This window comes from Eurytemora carolleeae, unplaced genomic scaffold (genome assembly GCF_000591075.1).
Source record: "Eurytemora carolleeae unplaced genomic scaffold, Eaff_2.0 scaffold285, whole genome shotgun sequence".
NCBI lineage: Eukaryota > Metazoa > Arthropoda > Copepoda > Calanoida > Temoridae > Eurytemora > Eurytemora carolleeae.
In genome coordinates, this window is record NW_019396196.1 from 190,408 (window position 1) to 205,750 (window position 15,343).

Here is a 15,343-nt window from a genome sequence, read left to right on the forward strand (position 1 = left end):
TTGAAAGAAAAAAACAACTGTTTGATTTTCATAGATTTTGGAACTTTCGTTTTAAAATCAAAGAATTTACACAACTGCAATCGTAAATATAGTGTGCTATCCACGCACATGATTAATTGATCTTGCTTTTACCATCAAATCAAAGATGTTAAATAGACATTTTTAAAGTGAATTCGAAAATTGGTTCTGAATTGATGCCTTGACGCTAATTAGAAACATGTGTAAAACACATAAAAAATATATAACATCACAAATAAACAACAATGTATGTTTTGTCCCAAAAGTGAAATGTCTCCTAAAGGATGTTGAATTAAAAAAGGCAGTTTAGCTTACTACTCGTTTAATAATTTCTCTCTAAATAGGAAGTTGAGGCCAGCCTTCCTTGTTTTATTTGTGTCCCAATTTAAAACATCGGAAATGTTTTATATATTATTTAATGCCCCAAAAATGATTATTTCAGAATTAAGGCTATGGGTTTATCTGCTATTCATTGTGTAAATTTGATTAATTAAAGGTCAAATAATATATTTGATACTTTTTACCTCTTCAAGTTTGTGAATTTTATAAGTTTTTTAAATTATGTTTAGTCTGATAACCTGAGGAAACAACTTCAACTCCTCTTCAGTAAGGATTCAGCCCAAAAGGTAGAGTATATTTTCTGTCAGTATGTTTCCTTTTCTGTTTTTGTGTTTCCTATATTGTTTTTATGTTTACCAATTACCTGTTTTTGGGTTTTCTACTCCTTTTTTGTGTTTCCATTTCTGTTTTTGTGTTCCTAATTTTATTTATGTGTTTTCTGTTCTGTGTTTGTGCTTTCAACTTCGTTAATGTTTCCAATTCTTTTTTTGTGTTTCCTATTCTGTTTTTGTGTGTCCTTTTCTGTTCTTTTTTTTCTTATTCTGTTTTGCGTTTTCGTTCCTTATTCTGTTTTTGTGTTTCCTTTTCTGTTTTTTGTGTTTCCTATTCTAATTAATGTGCTTCTTTTTCTTCAGCCCACCTTCTGGATGATTTACCTGGAATATGTAACAGCATCAATACAAGGTAAATTCAGCCCCACTCCTAGATGATTTACCTGGAATCTGTAACGGCATCAATAAAAAGTAAATCCAGCCTAACTTCAAGATGATTTACTTGGAATCTATAACAGCATAAAAAACAAGGTAAATCCAGCCCAACTTCTAGATGATTTACCTGAAATCTGTAACAGCATCAAAACAAGGTAAATCCAGCCCAACTTCTAGATGATTTACCTGAAATCTGTAACAGCATCAATACAAGATAAATCCAGCCCAATATCTAGATGATTTACCTGGAATCTGTAACAGCATCAAAACAAGGTAAATCCAGCACAACTTCTAGATCATTTGCCTGGAATCTGTAACATCATCAACACAAGGTAAATTCAGCCCAACTTCTAGATGATTTACCTGGAATCTGTAACATCATCAATACAAGGTAAATCCAGCCCAACTTCTAGGTGATTTACCTGGAATATGTTATAGCGTCAATAAAAGGTAAATCCAGCCCAACTTCTAGATGATTTACCTGGAATCTGTAACAGCATCAATACAAGGTAAATTCAGCCCAACTTCTAGATGATTTTCCTGGAATATGTTATAGCGTCAATACAAGGTAAATCCAGCCCACCTTCTGGATGATTTACCTGGAATATGTTACAAGGTAAATCCAGCCCAACTTTGAGATGATTTACCTGGAATCTGTAACAGCATCAATACAAGGTAAATCCAGCCCAACTTCTAGATGATTTACCTGGAATCTGTAACAGCATCAATACAAGGTAAATCCAGCCCAACTTCTAGATGATTTACCTGGAATATGTTATAGCGTCAATTAAAGGTAAATCCAGCCCACCTTCTAGATTATTTACCTGGAATCTGTCACATCATCAATGCAAGCCCAACTTCTAGATCATTTGCCAGGAATCTGTAGCAGCATCAAGTCCAACTTAGACAACCCTGTAATATTAATCATTTTGAAAACAACGTCTTATTGTAGGGAGGTTTTGCAGACAATAGATGAATACTCTTTCTATAAAGGTAAAAATTAAGTACATATGAAATTTTAGAAATTTTTGATTAAAAAAAGATATTTTAGTTGAAACAGTCCGAAAAGATCCAAACTTATCATTAGGTAACATCATTGAATATCAATATCATTAGGTAACATCATTGAATATCAATATCATTAGGTAACATCATTGAATATCAATATTTTAAATTTACGCCAAACTTTTCTTAGGTAAAACAAAATCATAATTTTAACTAATATGATTTTTGGAAAAAAAGTTGAATGACCTAATTCTTGCCATTCATTAACTCTGACCTCTAAGAGCATTGAAAATCGATTTCAGATTGCAAAATCCAATTTTCCTGAATCATGCTATCATAATTATAATTTTAGTTATTAAACTAAAGATCAATTACGTTACTTCCCTTTAAGTTTGGCCGAAAACGTGTAAAAGAGAATTGCTTGAACTACCATTACTTAATTCAACTTCTTCTCTCTCTTTATAATATTTTACACCAACTTGGTTGTTTATTCTAAATACCTTTTTAATTAAAACCTATCCTGTTAGTGTTTGGGCTATTTTTTCTTGTTGGTAAAGGGGAAGTGAGAGTTGATATAAGGATGTGATATACAATTCACACTAAACTAAGTTAGTGGGGTACGCCTTTGATAGGCCGGTGTCCTGCATGGAGTGGACTCTTGCATGGGGCGGACTCAACCCCTAAAGTTTCAGTTTCAATGATAGATATAAAAAGCAATGTTAAAACATTAGAAATTATTGGTTAACATATATTATATACGCATTTAGTTCTTATATTTATTTTAAAGGAGGTAATAGCAAAAGAGGTTTTTACCTCTTAATTAATGTCGTCTTCCTTTCAAATCATCTAACATTTAATATTTACTCGAGACATAGATAATTTTTAGTTGTGTTTTTTAAATCAAAATACATTAATAAATATCGGAAAATGTCATAAAATTTCTTTTTATGTCATGATTGGGTTGATTTGGTTAAAATTTTAAGGGGAGTCCGCCCCATGAAAGAGTCCGCTCCATGCACGACACCGGGTACTTTAAAAAGTCTGGCCGCGCCAACAAAGTTGAAACCCGTCGGCACAGGATAGGGCCAGGCCGGTACTTGTCGTGCGTCAATATTGCCGGTACATGGGGTCGGTCCGGTTTGAATTCGAATCGACCCAGTCCACCAAGATGGCTATCTTTTCATTTTTCAAGTCAAGGACAATATTTTCCAGAGTGTCGGCTGAGACTCTTGAGATCAGGAGGATATTCTTCTGAAAATATGTCTGCTTTCTTGGAAACCAATCATTCAGGTACGTATACACGGTAAACTAAACAGAGCTTAATATGCCTGCTTTCTTGGAAACCAATCATCCAGGTATGCACGGTAAACTAAACAGAGCTTAATATGCCTGCTTTCTTGGAAACCAATCATTCAGATATACACGGTAAACTAAACAGAGCTTAATATGTCTGCTTTCTTGGAAACCAATCATTCAGGTATACACGGTAAACTAAACAGAGCTTAATATGCCTGCTTTCTTGGAAACCAATCATTCAGGTATACACGGTAAACTAAACAGAGCTTAATATGCCTGCTTTCTTGGAAACCAATCATCCAGGTATACACGGTAAACTAAACAGAGCTTAATATGCCCGCTTTCTTGGAAACCAATCATTCAGGTATATAGGGCAAACTAAACATAGCTTAATATGCCTGCTTTCTTGGAAACTAATCATCCAGGTATACACGGTAAACTAAACAGAGCTTAATATGCCCGCTTTCTTGGGCACTATCCATTAAGGTAAAGATGGTAAACAAAAGCAGTAATTGATTTGCCCACTTTCCTTAACACTAATTTCATCCTGGTATACACTGTAAACTAAACAGGTCTTGTTATACCCACTTACATTGACACTAATCAACCTGGTATACGCAGTAAACTAAACAGTTCTTGTTATACCCACTTACATTAACACTAATCAACCTGGTATACACAGTAAACTAAACAGTGCTTGATATGCCCACTTACATTGACACTAATCAACCTGGTATACACTGTAAACTAAACATGGCTTAATATGCCGACTTTCCTTGACACTAATCAACCTGGTATACACTGTAAACTAAACAGTGCTTGATATACCCACTTTCCTTGATACTAGTTATATTTAAGATAAACACGGTAAACTAAACTAAACTAAACTAAAAAATATTTGAAAACAAATATTTTATTTTTTAGCCTATATTACTTACGGGATACCGCTGGATTCCCTCAAAAAAATTCAGCCTATCAGTATTCGGTCCAACCATTTGACGGGCTATAGGGAACATGTATGCATACAAATGTCTTGTTTTATAATATGAATTAAAAAATGTTTGCAAAAAATGTTCGATGACCTTTTATTGCTACTACTTTTATTACTTTCAGGGCGCTTCGCGCCCATCTTCTATTGTAATTGTACATATTTTCTCTTGGTGCACATTGTAAAAAAAAAATTTCGTGAATTTTCAAAATTTTACTGAAATAAATTTTTTTGGGGGGCTAATTTTTTAAATTTTGATCATTTATGACCCTGCCCTGTGGTTTTGTGAGGTCCCACAAAAAGTTTGGGCTGGATCGGTTCAGCCGTTTTGACGTTTATTGGATACAAACATACTGACACGCAAAGTATATATATGATAAATAAACCTATACTGAAGATGTATTAGTAATAATTTAGTGATACTCAACAAAGAAACCTGAAACCCTTAAAATTTCACAATCTCAAGGTTAAATTCTTTTTTCATGCTTTGAATGCCTTGTATTAAGTACAATATTATTATTAATAAAAGTGATAATAAAGTGCTTATCTTTCAGTAAAATTAATGCAATTTTTTGTGCTTTATGCTGCTCTTCCACTTTTTCATTTAATCTTGGAAACCATTTCAACTAATGGGAGAAAATGTTGCCTTCCTTTTTATATTTGACACTTGTGACGTCGTGTATATGGGATACCTCTGGGTTCCCTCAAAAAATGTCAGCCTTTTAGTATTCGGTCCAGGACTGGCTATTGTGAACATTTATAAGAATGTCTTGTTTTACTATATAAATTTAAAAATGTTTGCAAATAAATGTTATATGACCTTTTTTTAACTACTAGGCTTTCAGGGAGCTTCGCGCCCATCTTCTATTTTAATTGTAAATATTTACTCGTGGTGCAAATTGTAAAAAAAAGAAAAAAATCGTGAATTTTCAAAATTTTACGAAATAAATTATTTCTTGAGGCTAATATTTTTGATTTCGATCATTCATGAACCTTTTTTGGGGTCTTGTGAGGTCCCACACAAAGTTTGGGCTGGATCTGTTCAGCCGTTTTGCCATTTATTGGATACACACAAACAGAAACACAAAGTATATATATGATAGATATACCTATACTTCAGTTGTATTTGTAATAATCTAGTGTTACTCAATAAGGATAAAACTGTAAAGACAACCTGAAACTCTTAAAATTTCACGATCTCAAGGTTAAATACTTTTTCATGCCTTGAATACAGTCCTTCAGTTTGGACTCGTTTAATGATAGGGAAAAGAAAAAAAGTTGTAGGGCATCTTAAATATAAGGAAACAGACAATATAATGCATTAAAATTGTCCTCTGAACTATCATCCTTTGTAACACAATAAAATCTTTTTTTAGAGTTTCTGATAATAAACTGCACTAAACCAGAACTGGAAGCTTGGACAAAACTTATAGAGTTTAGGTGAAATTTTATTCTAATTGACTGAGGACAAAGGTAATGTGTTTTCAATCCCTGTTTCACACTCTGTTTAAAATATACTATTTCATCGTTACACCAGTCAGTGTATGCATTCTCCCCATTGGTATAGTACTAGATAGGGCTGGGCAAAGTTCCGTTAACGAAACGGAGGTTTTCCAAAATAAACGGAAGAGTCCGTTAACGAATCCATTACTTTTTAAATCGTTAACAAAACGGATAAGCCGTTCTTGAAAAAAAATTAACGGTTAAAACGTTAACTAAAAAGCTAAAAAACAGTAAATTTTGTTATTTTCTGATTAAAATTGCATGATTTTTAAAAGAATTTTAAATCTAACGCGTTTTGTGGTTTTTAATGTCGTCTTCTGTGTTTATAAACCGTTGATTAAATTAGTTTTTCCGTTAACGCCGTTAATACTGTAATATACCATTAATGGCTCTGTGCCGTTAGCGATTTTTTGAAGGTTTACTGTTAACGTTAATTTTGTGATGACAGTACCATTTACGGCTAAAGCCTTTAACGATTGTTGTAAATTTTCCATTAACGCCGTTAATAAAATTGAGATTGTTAACTAACGGTAATTTAAATAAAAACGGAAGATGCCGTTAACGGAAAGAACTTTCCGTTCTTACCTTTAAAATTAACAGCTAACTGAAATTTTATTTCAACGGTTGGAACTAACCGTTAACGAAACGGATAGAAAAAATTGGAAATTCCCCGGCCCTAGTACTAGATAGTGAGGGTGCATACACTCGCATACTTTTCATGATAATAATCTAAAAGACATGTTATCTGTTGTGAAGACCGGAGATGATGAATGATCAGAAGGTGGTGTGGAGGAGTAAAGATGCTGGAAACCTAGAAACTATTCTACCAAACCTATTCAAGGCTTTGATCAAATCTTCTCTTACTTCACTCACCATTCAGATAGGTACAAGCTTAAAGGGACTGTAAACGTAATTTCAAGTTAACCTCCATATATAGAGGGGCGTGCCAAATTCCCAAAGTACCCTTTAAATCCAAAAATTTGATTATTTTAAATTGTGGATTCTCCTTCTCCATAGAAGTAACTAACGGGGTTGTAAAGCAGAGACGACCATGCTAAGGAATTGAGTATTTGCAACTAACTCAAACTTTATAATCCTTGTATATTTGCAATCTGTTGGTGTAAACCTTTTATATTTCAAACCTAAATTATTTTATACGCGACATTGAGTTGCAATGATAAAATGATTTAAAAGCTGAGTTTGTGGCATTAAGATTCAATTCCTTTTTAGAATTCCACAAATTTCAATATTAAACAACAACTACATCCTTCAGATAAACATTCAAAGAGTGCCGTTGTGAATCGGACCTGCCATGCACTTTTTTGCAAAGGGTCACTTAAAATACTTTTACAGTCTCTTGAAATGACCTCTTTGATAAAAAACATGATATTTAAAATATAAACATCTTGTTTTAGATCTTACAACGCCAATGGACAATTCCTCCTGCGATGTTACTGGTAACAACAAAGAAATTGAGTTTTTTCCACAATTTCAAGCTTTCTGACCCCAATATATTTACAATTGATGGTGCAAACCTTTGATATTTCAAAATTAGGCTATCTGATCTGAAATAATTCATAGTTTAAATATCAAAGGTCTACAACATCGAATTGCAAAGATATAAATATTAAAAAGTTTAAGTTTGTGGCAAAAACTCATTTTTTTGTTGACAAAAAAATTAATCGACTTGGAAACGTTAATCCTATTCCTTCGGAGCTGGTTTTTTTTACTTAATAACTGTTGGGCTAGTTTTATTTGATTTTGTTCAACCATTTTGTCAAATTTTACAAGTGAATATTAAAATTTGCATTATTTGGCATATTATTGCACCAAATGGTTTTCAAAACTGTTCACAAGAAGAATATTTAATTATTTTGGGCAATGTAGGGGTCGTTAGGAATTAAACGCATTTGTTGAATTAACAGTCTCATTCAATGATAGAGGAACTGAGATACTTTTGTCAGCTGATTCCTCAGCTAGCGGAGAAGTTGACCCATCTAGATATATCAGTGGAGGGGTCAGCAGTTCTCTTCCCAGTAGTCGACAATGTTACCAAGGAAGTTTTGAATTTAATTAGTGTACTGCTCAGAGATGAATGTACTGGCTAGTGATGCTTGTACTGTACAGTGTTAATTGTCGTCTTCTCTTACAATTAAAAGGAGAGCATTCCCGATTGACAATGTTACTGTTTAAACCTTTATCTGGTCAATAATGTGTTTTAATTAGAAAAGTTATAAATTCTGAATCAGATATCCACCAGAAACAACTGTAAATAATCAAGTTTGAACAAGAAAATGATGGATAGCTAGCCATACATTCTCGATCAGATAAAGCCATTGAAGGTACCCATGTTAATCGGTCACTTTAGGTTAAATTTCATTGAACAAACTTTCAACATACTTTTTTTTTATAATTTTAATTTTAACAAGATTCTATAAATGATCAGAAGCAGCTGCTGGTATTTTGCAATTTTTTCAAATCTCCATTTTCGTGTTCTTGTTGTTGCATCAACGATTATATTCGGCTGATTTGAAAAAAGAAAGAACATTTTTTTATTCATGAAACAAATGATGTAATGTATTATCAAATAGCATAACAAACAAATTGTACAAAGCATTTTTACAATGATCATTTACTGTTTATCATGAAAAAAACATTTTCCCAATATTTTTCCTGTAATTTATATTTATATTTATCCCATCATAGCAGATTTTGAAAATTTCACAATCTTTCAAAGTGCTGACAAAAAAGTATTTCTTTACATTTTTTTTTTTTAAATACAGGGTGTCCCACGAAACATGACAGTTGGTGAGTAGTTTAAAATGTCTTCTTCCATAATTTGATACGTTTTTTGATACTTAAGAGACAGATAACATTTTTATATGTCGACAGTTATATTATTATAGTAAAATGGATTTCACGGTGAAATATATATGAGTTAAACATTTTTTTAAAAGATATAACTGCAAAAAGTCTTTAATTTCTAATACAGCATGTGGAAGAAGACATTCAAAACTATTCACAAACTGCCATGTTTCGTGGGACACCCTGTACTTGGTTTATCAAAACTTTCATTTTATAGTTTGCTCTGAGCGCCTCTAATTTGGAGAGGTAAGAATAAAATAAAAAATAAAAATACAAAAATATTGCACTTTATGATTTTAGTTTAAGCCTAAACATGGATCTTGGCTCATCTTCTTTATCAATGATAACCAGTGCCCTTGTAACCTTACCCTCACTCAAGTCATTGACCTTAAAACAGGTTTCTGCAGGTATAAACAATTATAAAAATCACTTCTTATTACTAAGGATGAATCTATGCCTTCAAAATTTATAATTCTGATTGCACCTGCAAATTTGAAGCAACTTAAAAAAAACAAATTGAATAGCAACTTATTCAGGAATTAGTGAATTCAATAATCACAGATCATGTGGTCAATTTTTCTTCTATGTTTCGAGAAAAATAAAATTACTTTAATTACTACCAAGAAATTAACACCTACGTCTTAAAGTAAAAACATTATTCTCCATGCGTTAAAGGAACTGTCAACGTAAGTTCTAGTGACATGATGACGATATTTTGAACATTTTTAATTGTGATTTCCGTTAAGGATTTATGAAATAAGAAACAAGGGAATTATGAAAGCAATTATATAGATAAAAGAACAAGGGAATTATAAAAACAATTATATAGATAAAAACAATGGAATTATTAAAGCAATTATATAGATAAAAACAAGGAAATTATTAAAGCAATTATATAGATAAAAACAAGGGAATTATAAAAGCAATTATATAGATAAAAACAAGGGAATTATTAAAGCAATTATATAGATAAAACAAGGGAATTATTAAAGCAATTATATAGATAAAAACAAGGGAATTATTAAAGCAATTATATAGATAAAAACAAGGGAATTATTAAAGGAATTTTATAGATAAAAGAACAAGGGAATTATTAAAGGAATTATATAGATAAAGTAACAAGGGAATTATTAAAGGAATTATATAGATAAAATAACAAGATAATTATTAAAGCAATTATATAGATAAAAGAACAAGGGAATTATTAAAGGAATTATATAGATAAAAGAACAAGGGAATTATTAAAGGAATTATATAGATAAAATAACAAGGGAATTATAAAACCAATTATATAGATTAAAAAACAAGGGAATTATAAAAGCAATTACATAGATAAATAAACGACGATGTCTTCTTTATAAATGCTGAGATTGAGGTGTAAAAAACACCACTTTAAATGGCGCGTGAAGCTTTTTATGGATAGGATTAGGAGTTGATCGAGACCCATGAGAGTTCTATCTGATGTTCCTGTCTCGTAAAATTGATATAAAACTGTGTCAAATTTAAACAAAAGTCGGTATATATACCAAATTTTGTATAACAATAGTACCCTCTCAAGGGTTTCGATTAACTCCTATGTAACTTAGGTTTCAGCCTTTACCCCTTTTCAATTTTCCTATACAGTCCCTTTAACTTAGTTTTTAAGAAGTAATTGGCAAAACTATCATCAATGTTTGCATGAGAGCTTGTAACCTTGTTTTCCAGGTAAAATCAAGCCCAGGATTTGGTTCAGATCTGCATGAGACTGATCAGTATGTTTATGAAGAAGAAGGAACAACTGTATCCGAACAAGAGTTTGAAAACATATCAGGGACCAGATTTAATGAATTGAAGGAGTAGTTGAACTATTTAGGTTAAATTGAACCACTTCACTTCACATGGACCTGGGACCAAATTTGATAAATTTTAGCTACGCAGCTGAAATACCAAGTACCAATTTGCTTCAATTTAAAGTTATTGAGCCAGGAAGGATTTGAATAGGTGACACAAATTTGAACCGGTGGCGGAGGGCAGTTCAGCGACCTCTTAACTTCATTTAGTTTAGTCCCTGGCGCACAAGAAATATGGTTGAACCAGCAGTATGTGGTTCAACTACTTCTCTTGTATTCATTAAATCTGGTCTAAGAATCAGTAAGGTAGGATTTCCAAATAAAATTTAAAAAATTAAAAGAAATTTTTATGTTATATTTTAGTGAGATATTTGCTAAAGCTCTTGGCGTAAGTCTTGAAGTATCAATGAACTCTGCAGGGTTCCCTGGATTTGCTCTGGGAGGAGGTTTCTATCCTCTCCCGACCTGCTCCGGGGGCACCTCTGGAGTTCACTATCTCAGGTAAACTCTAGATAAATCATCAATTTAATATCTTCTCCAGTTAAAAGACTTGCAAGCACCAATTCACTATTGTACAATGTTCATAATTGTACCAATATAAAAGTTGGCTTTTTAAGCGAAACTTTTCTCAATGCCTAGACATGAAGTGAAAGGTTTGAATTACAAAATTATTATTTTTATTTAAAAATTTGCGAAAAGATATCCGTTCGTTATTTTCATTACGTTTTTTTTAACGGATCTATCCTTTCGATTTTAAATTAAGACAGTCTATGATCTTAAACGAATTTAAAGTTTTCGGAGTTCACTCATTAAATTAACTTTTTTTGTCAAAATTTCAGCACTTTGGTTCGTAAACAATTTTTGCCCAGCTCCGTTTAAAAGTTTTTTTTTTGATATCTGAAAATCTGTTTCAGATAAAATGGTCAAACTTCTTGACTTTTCCAACTTCATAATTAAAAACACATTTTGAAAATTCATTTTTTTCTAATGCATAAGAAGAAAGAGTAAAAGACCAATTTGGTTAAAAATTTAAAATAGAACCCAAGACTTTTTTGTTATTTAAAATACAGATCTCAAATTCACTTACTTGAAAACCCCTTAAAAATTGAATGTAGGTGTTACACGTTGATACTGACAGTGACAGCTCGATACATTTTGAAACATTTGAAAATCAGGGGGGAGAGTTTTAAAATAAAATATCCCAATCAGAACAGGGTCAATTGGTTTAAAAAACTAATTTTAGTTGTTTAGTGAGTATTTGAATGAAAGAAGATGTGGTTTGAATTCTCTTAGTCTCAATCTGACCACACTAAATGAAGTGCTTTGTCTCAGGTTGGAAAATAAAATATAAAAATAAAAATAAAAATAAATAAAATATAAAAATACAGATTAATTTAATCTTTATTCAATATCCCGTGAAGCGCGGGAAACGAACAGCCAATCAGAGGCTGCAATGCATTTTTTTAACCAATTATAAAAGAGAGAAATAGAGATATCCAAATTAAACAGATCAAGCTGATTCTCCATAAAATTCATAAGTGACCACTGCGGACATCGGTATCAAGATAATTCAAAAGTTACAAGCTCTGAAAACTGAGTCTAAAACTAAGAAATGCTTAAAGTTCTTTAGAAAATAAATTAAGGGTTAAATTTAAATTTGTCCCGGACTATTTATACTCAAGTGCCGAGGTTTTTTTTTGAAAACCGGAACATTTCCTATAGAATCATGACTGATTAATTATGAAAATGATGAGAAAACTGGGGGGATTTTCCATCAGGTTCAAAATTTAGGCTTTGTTTTAAGTTAAAGTTGAGTTTAAGTCACAAGTGGCATTCATGCAGAGATTTCACCTTTAAGTTGTAACTTTGTGTTCTTTAGTTTTAGACTCGTGATCTTATCTTGATCTTATATCAATGTAATCTGATGTCGCACACTTTTGAAATTTTTAATTTTAAATTCTCTTAGACCAAATAACCAAAGTTTAGATATCAAAGATTGGGATTAAGAAATTTGAGTTTGTTACGAGTGATGAGTTTCTTATTACTGACAAAAAGTTAACCTTTCTTATCTTTTGTTTTTGGTAGTGGATCCCTGCTTAGAAACCATTCCTTGAAGACCTTGATGTTAAACAGTTCAGGAACCGAATTTAATGAATACGAACTACTTCGCTGAACTACCTCCTGCCAGTTCAAATTTGAACCACCTATTCAAAGTTAACGATTAAGGAAGAATTTTATTCAGTGATTCAGATTTTAACTGACAATGGACAGTTCAAAATCATTGAATTCGGTCTCAGAATTCTTAGAGTCCGAGGACACTTATATTTCCTTTCCGCTCTTGATGGCCATTTCAACGAATGTTGGTAAGTTGAAATTTTGAAAATGAAATTTTCTAATTAACATGCAAAGAAAAATATTGAAATCTTCAAATATTTTGAACAAACTTAATGCATTTTATCTTTTTTCTGAAATTTTCTAAAAGTGTTTAGCATGTTATGCAATGTCAAAATTGATGAAGATATAACAAAATTCGCCCCAATTTTAATACTTGTACTATACAATTTCAACTTTCTTATTTGAATTCTGTTTTAAAATGCGACTCATGACAGTAGAGAAACCGAGAAAGACAAAAATTAAAGATGACATTTTTTACAATTTTACAATTTTTTTTCTTTTTATAAGTTTCTAAAATATGTATACTCCTAATTTGATTTATTTTAATTCGAAATTTCGTTTTTTAACATGTTTTTAAAATTCTTGTTATAATTATTTTTCTTGTTATCTTCTTGCTATTTTCTTGTTATCTTCTTGTTATCTTCTTGTTATCTTCTTGTTATCTTCTTGCTATCTTCTTGTTATCTTCTTTTTATCTTCTTGTTATCTTCTTGTTACCTTCTTGTTATCTTCTTGTTATCTTCTTGCTATCTTCTTGTTATCTTCTTGCTATCTTCTTGCTATCTTCTTGTTATCTTCTTGTTATCTTCTTGTTATCTTCTTGTTATCTTCTTGTTATCTTCTTGTTATCTTCTTGCTATCTTCTTGTTATCTTCTTGTTATCTTCTTGTTATCTTCTTGTTATCTTCTTGTTATCTTTTTGTTATCTTCTTGTTATTTACCGTCCCTTTCGGCAATTAGGATTTCCGGGTCTTTCTTCAACTCAACTGGTCCTGTTGAAATAAGTTAAAATAAATATCAAGTTTTGTTTGTTTGAGAAAAAAATATCCTTTGACCACGCACCTTTGCCCCTTTAGTAAAAGTAAATTCAACCTTTATGAAGCATAAAGTCTGACCGCGTCAACCTTGTTGCACCAGCTAGTCCAGTCCATAAACCTAGGTACAGTACAAACTTGGACCGGAAAGGTTAACCCGGCTCGGAAATTCAATTGTACTGCGGTGACATTAATGTTTTCAGGTCTATCAGAACTTGATTTGTCAGGAATGAAACTAAGCATGAGTTCTGATGAAGTTAGGTAAAATCTGCACATTAAGCGAAATGGTTGCACACAGTGGTCCAAAGATTTCAAAACTTTCACAAAAATATATGATAATTTTGCTTTTCATTTAAAACTTAAAGCTTAACAATGCTTGCAAAATTGTGTTTACGTATTCATTTTTTAATTCAAATTTTAAGAATATTTTATAAATGATTAGATAAAAGTAGAAGCAATTATTTTAACATTGCTATATTTATTTTCTCCACTTTCTTCTTGCAAACTTATTTTTACTATAACACTGGGTTTTGAAAAAACAATCGAAATTTTTTTTATTTTTTTTGCAATTTCTATAAAAATTAACACGAGGTTTTCATAAATGTATAGATTTACTTGGAATATCCTCAGTTAAAAATATAAAAAAAGTTGTTTGACTTTTACGTTTCTTAAAATCTATTTTAAATTTATTGAAATGTTTTAGTTTAGCTCTGTACGCTCTCTCCTCTAACACAGCACTCAGGTTCATAAATCTTTATTTGACAAGTTTCTAATAAACAACAGGAAACCAGTGTCAGAAATCTTTATTTGACTAGTTTCTAATAAACAACAGGAAACCAGTGTCAGAAATCTTTATTTGACATGTTTCTAATAAACAACAGGAAACCAGTGTCAGAAATCTTTATTTGACAAGTTTCTAATAAACAACAGGAAACCAGTGTCAGAAATCTTTATTTGACAAGTTTCTAATAAACAACAGGAAACCAGTGTCAGAAATCTTTATTTGACAAGTTTCTAATAAACAACAGGAAACCAGTGTCAGAAATCTTTATTTGACAAGTTTCTAATAAACAACAGGAAACCAGTGTCAGAAATCTTTATTTGACNTTAGCACAAACTTAGATATTTTAATCCTTATACTTTGCAACCCGATGTTTTAAACTATATTTCAAACATGAATCATTTTAGTTTAATAATCTAAGTTTGAAATATCATGGGTTTACATCATCAGGTTGCACAGATATAGGGGTTACATCATCAGGTTGCACAGATATAGGTTTTACATCATCAGGTTGCACAGATATAGGGTTTACATCATCAGGTTGCAGATATAGGGTTACATCATCAGGTTGCAGATATAGCGTTTACATCATCAGGTTGCAAAGATATAGGGGTTAGAAAATGTGAGTTTGTTGCAAGAACTCAGTTTCTTTGCTTACATGTTGTTTTTCTAAGATGAACAACAAATTTGTGTTTGCTTTTTCAAAATATTCATAAAGTTAACATTTTCTTCTTTCTTGTGAGTGTTCCCTTATTAAAAGTACTCATAATACTTTCATTTTTGAGACTAAACAACGAAGTTTA

The 15,343-nt window shown here is 31.5% G+C and overlaps 1 protein-coding gene across 1 annotated transcript; it reads left to right on the forward strand.

The window, feature by feature from the left end:
• Nucleotides 1-1,419: 1,419 nt before the first annotated feature.
• LOC111697866 (uncharacterized) lies at nt 1,420-14,550 on the forward strand. Its single transcript, XM_023468002.1, has 19 exons — nt 1,420-1,455; nt 2,017-2,057; nt 2,116-2,151; nt 3,282-3,359; nt 5,730-5,793; nt 6,613-6,740; nt 7,272-7,313; nt 7,798-7,913; nt 8,939-8,967; nt 9,022-9,128; nt 9,397-9,407; nt 10,426-10,531; nt 10,847-10,856; nt 10,914-11,051; nt 11,802-11,882; nt 12,636-12,688; nt 12,848-12,913; nt 13,963-14,020; nt 14,463-14,550. The coding sequence occupies exons 4-19, from the start codon at nt 3,329-3,331 to the stop codon at nt 14,530-14,532; spliced, it is 1,110 nt and encodes a 369-aa protein (XP_023323770.1). The 5' UTR covers nt 1,420-1,455; nt 2,017-2,057; nt 2,116-2,151; nt 3,282-3,328; the 3' UTR covers nt 14,533-14,550.
• Nucleotides 14,551-15,343: the final 793 nt, after the last annotated feature.

What these genes read in the sequence shown, in the direction of transcription:
- LOC111697866 (XM_023468002.1), top strand. Translation starts at nt 3,329, where the DNA reads ATGTCTGCTTTCTTGGAAACCAATCATTCAG. An exon ending in TTCACTCACCATTCAGATAG is followed by an intron (nt 6,741 to 7,271) that starts GTACAAGCTTAA and finishes ATCTTGTTTTAG; the next exon opens with ATCTTACAACGCCAATGGAC. An exon ending in AGCGCCTCTAATTTGGAGAG is followed by an intron (nt 8,968 to 9,021) that starts GTAAGAATAAAA and finishes TTATGATTTTAG; the next exon opens with TTTAAGCCTAAACATGGATC.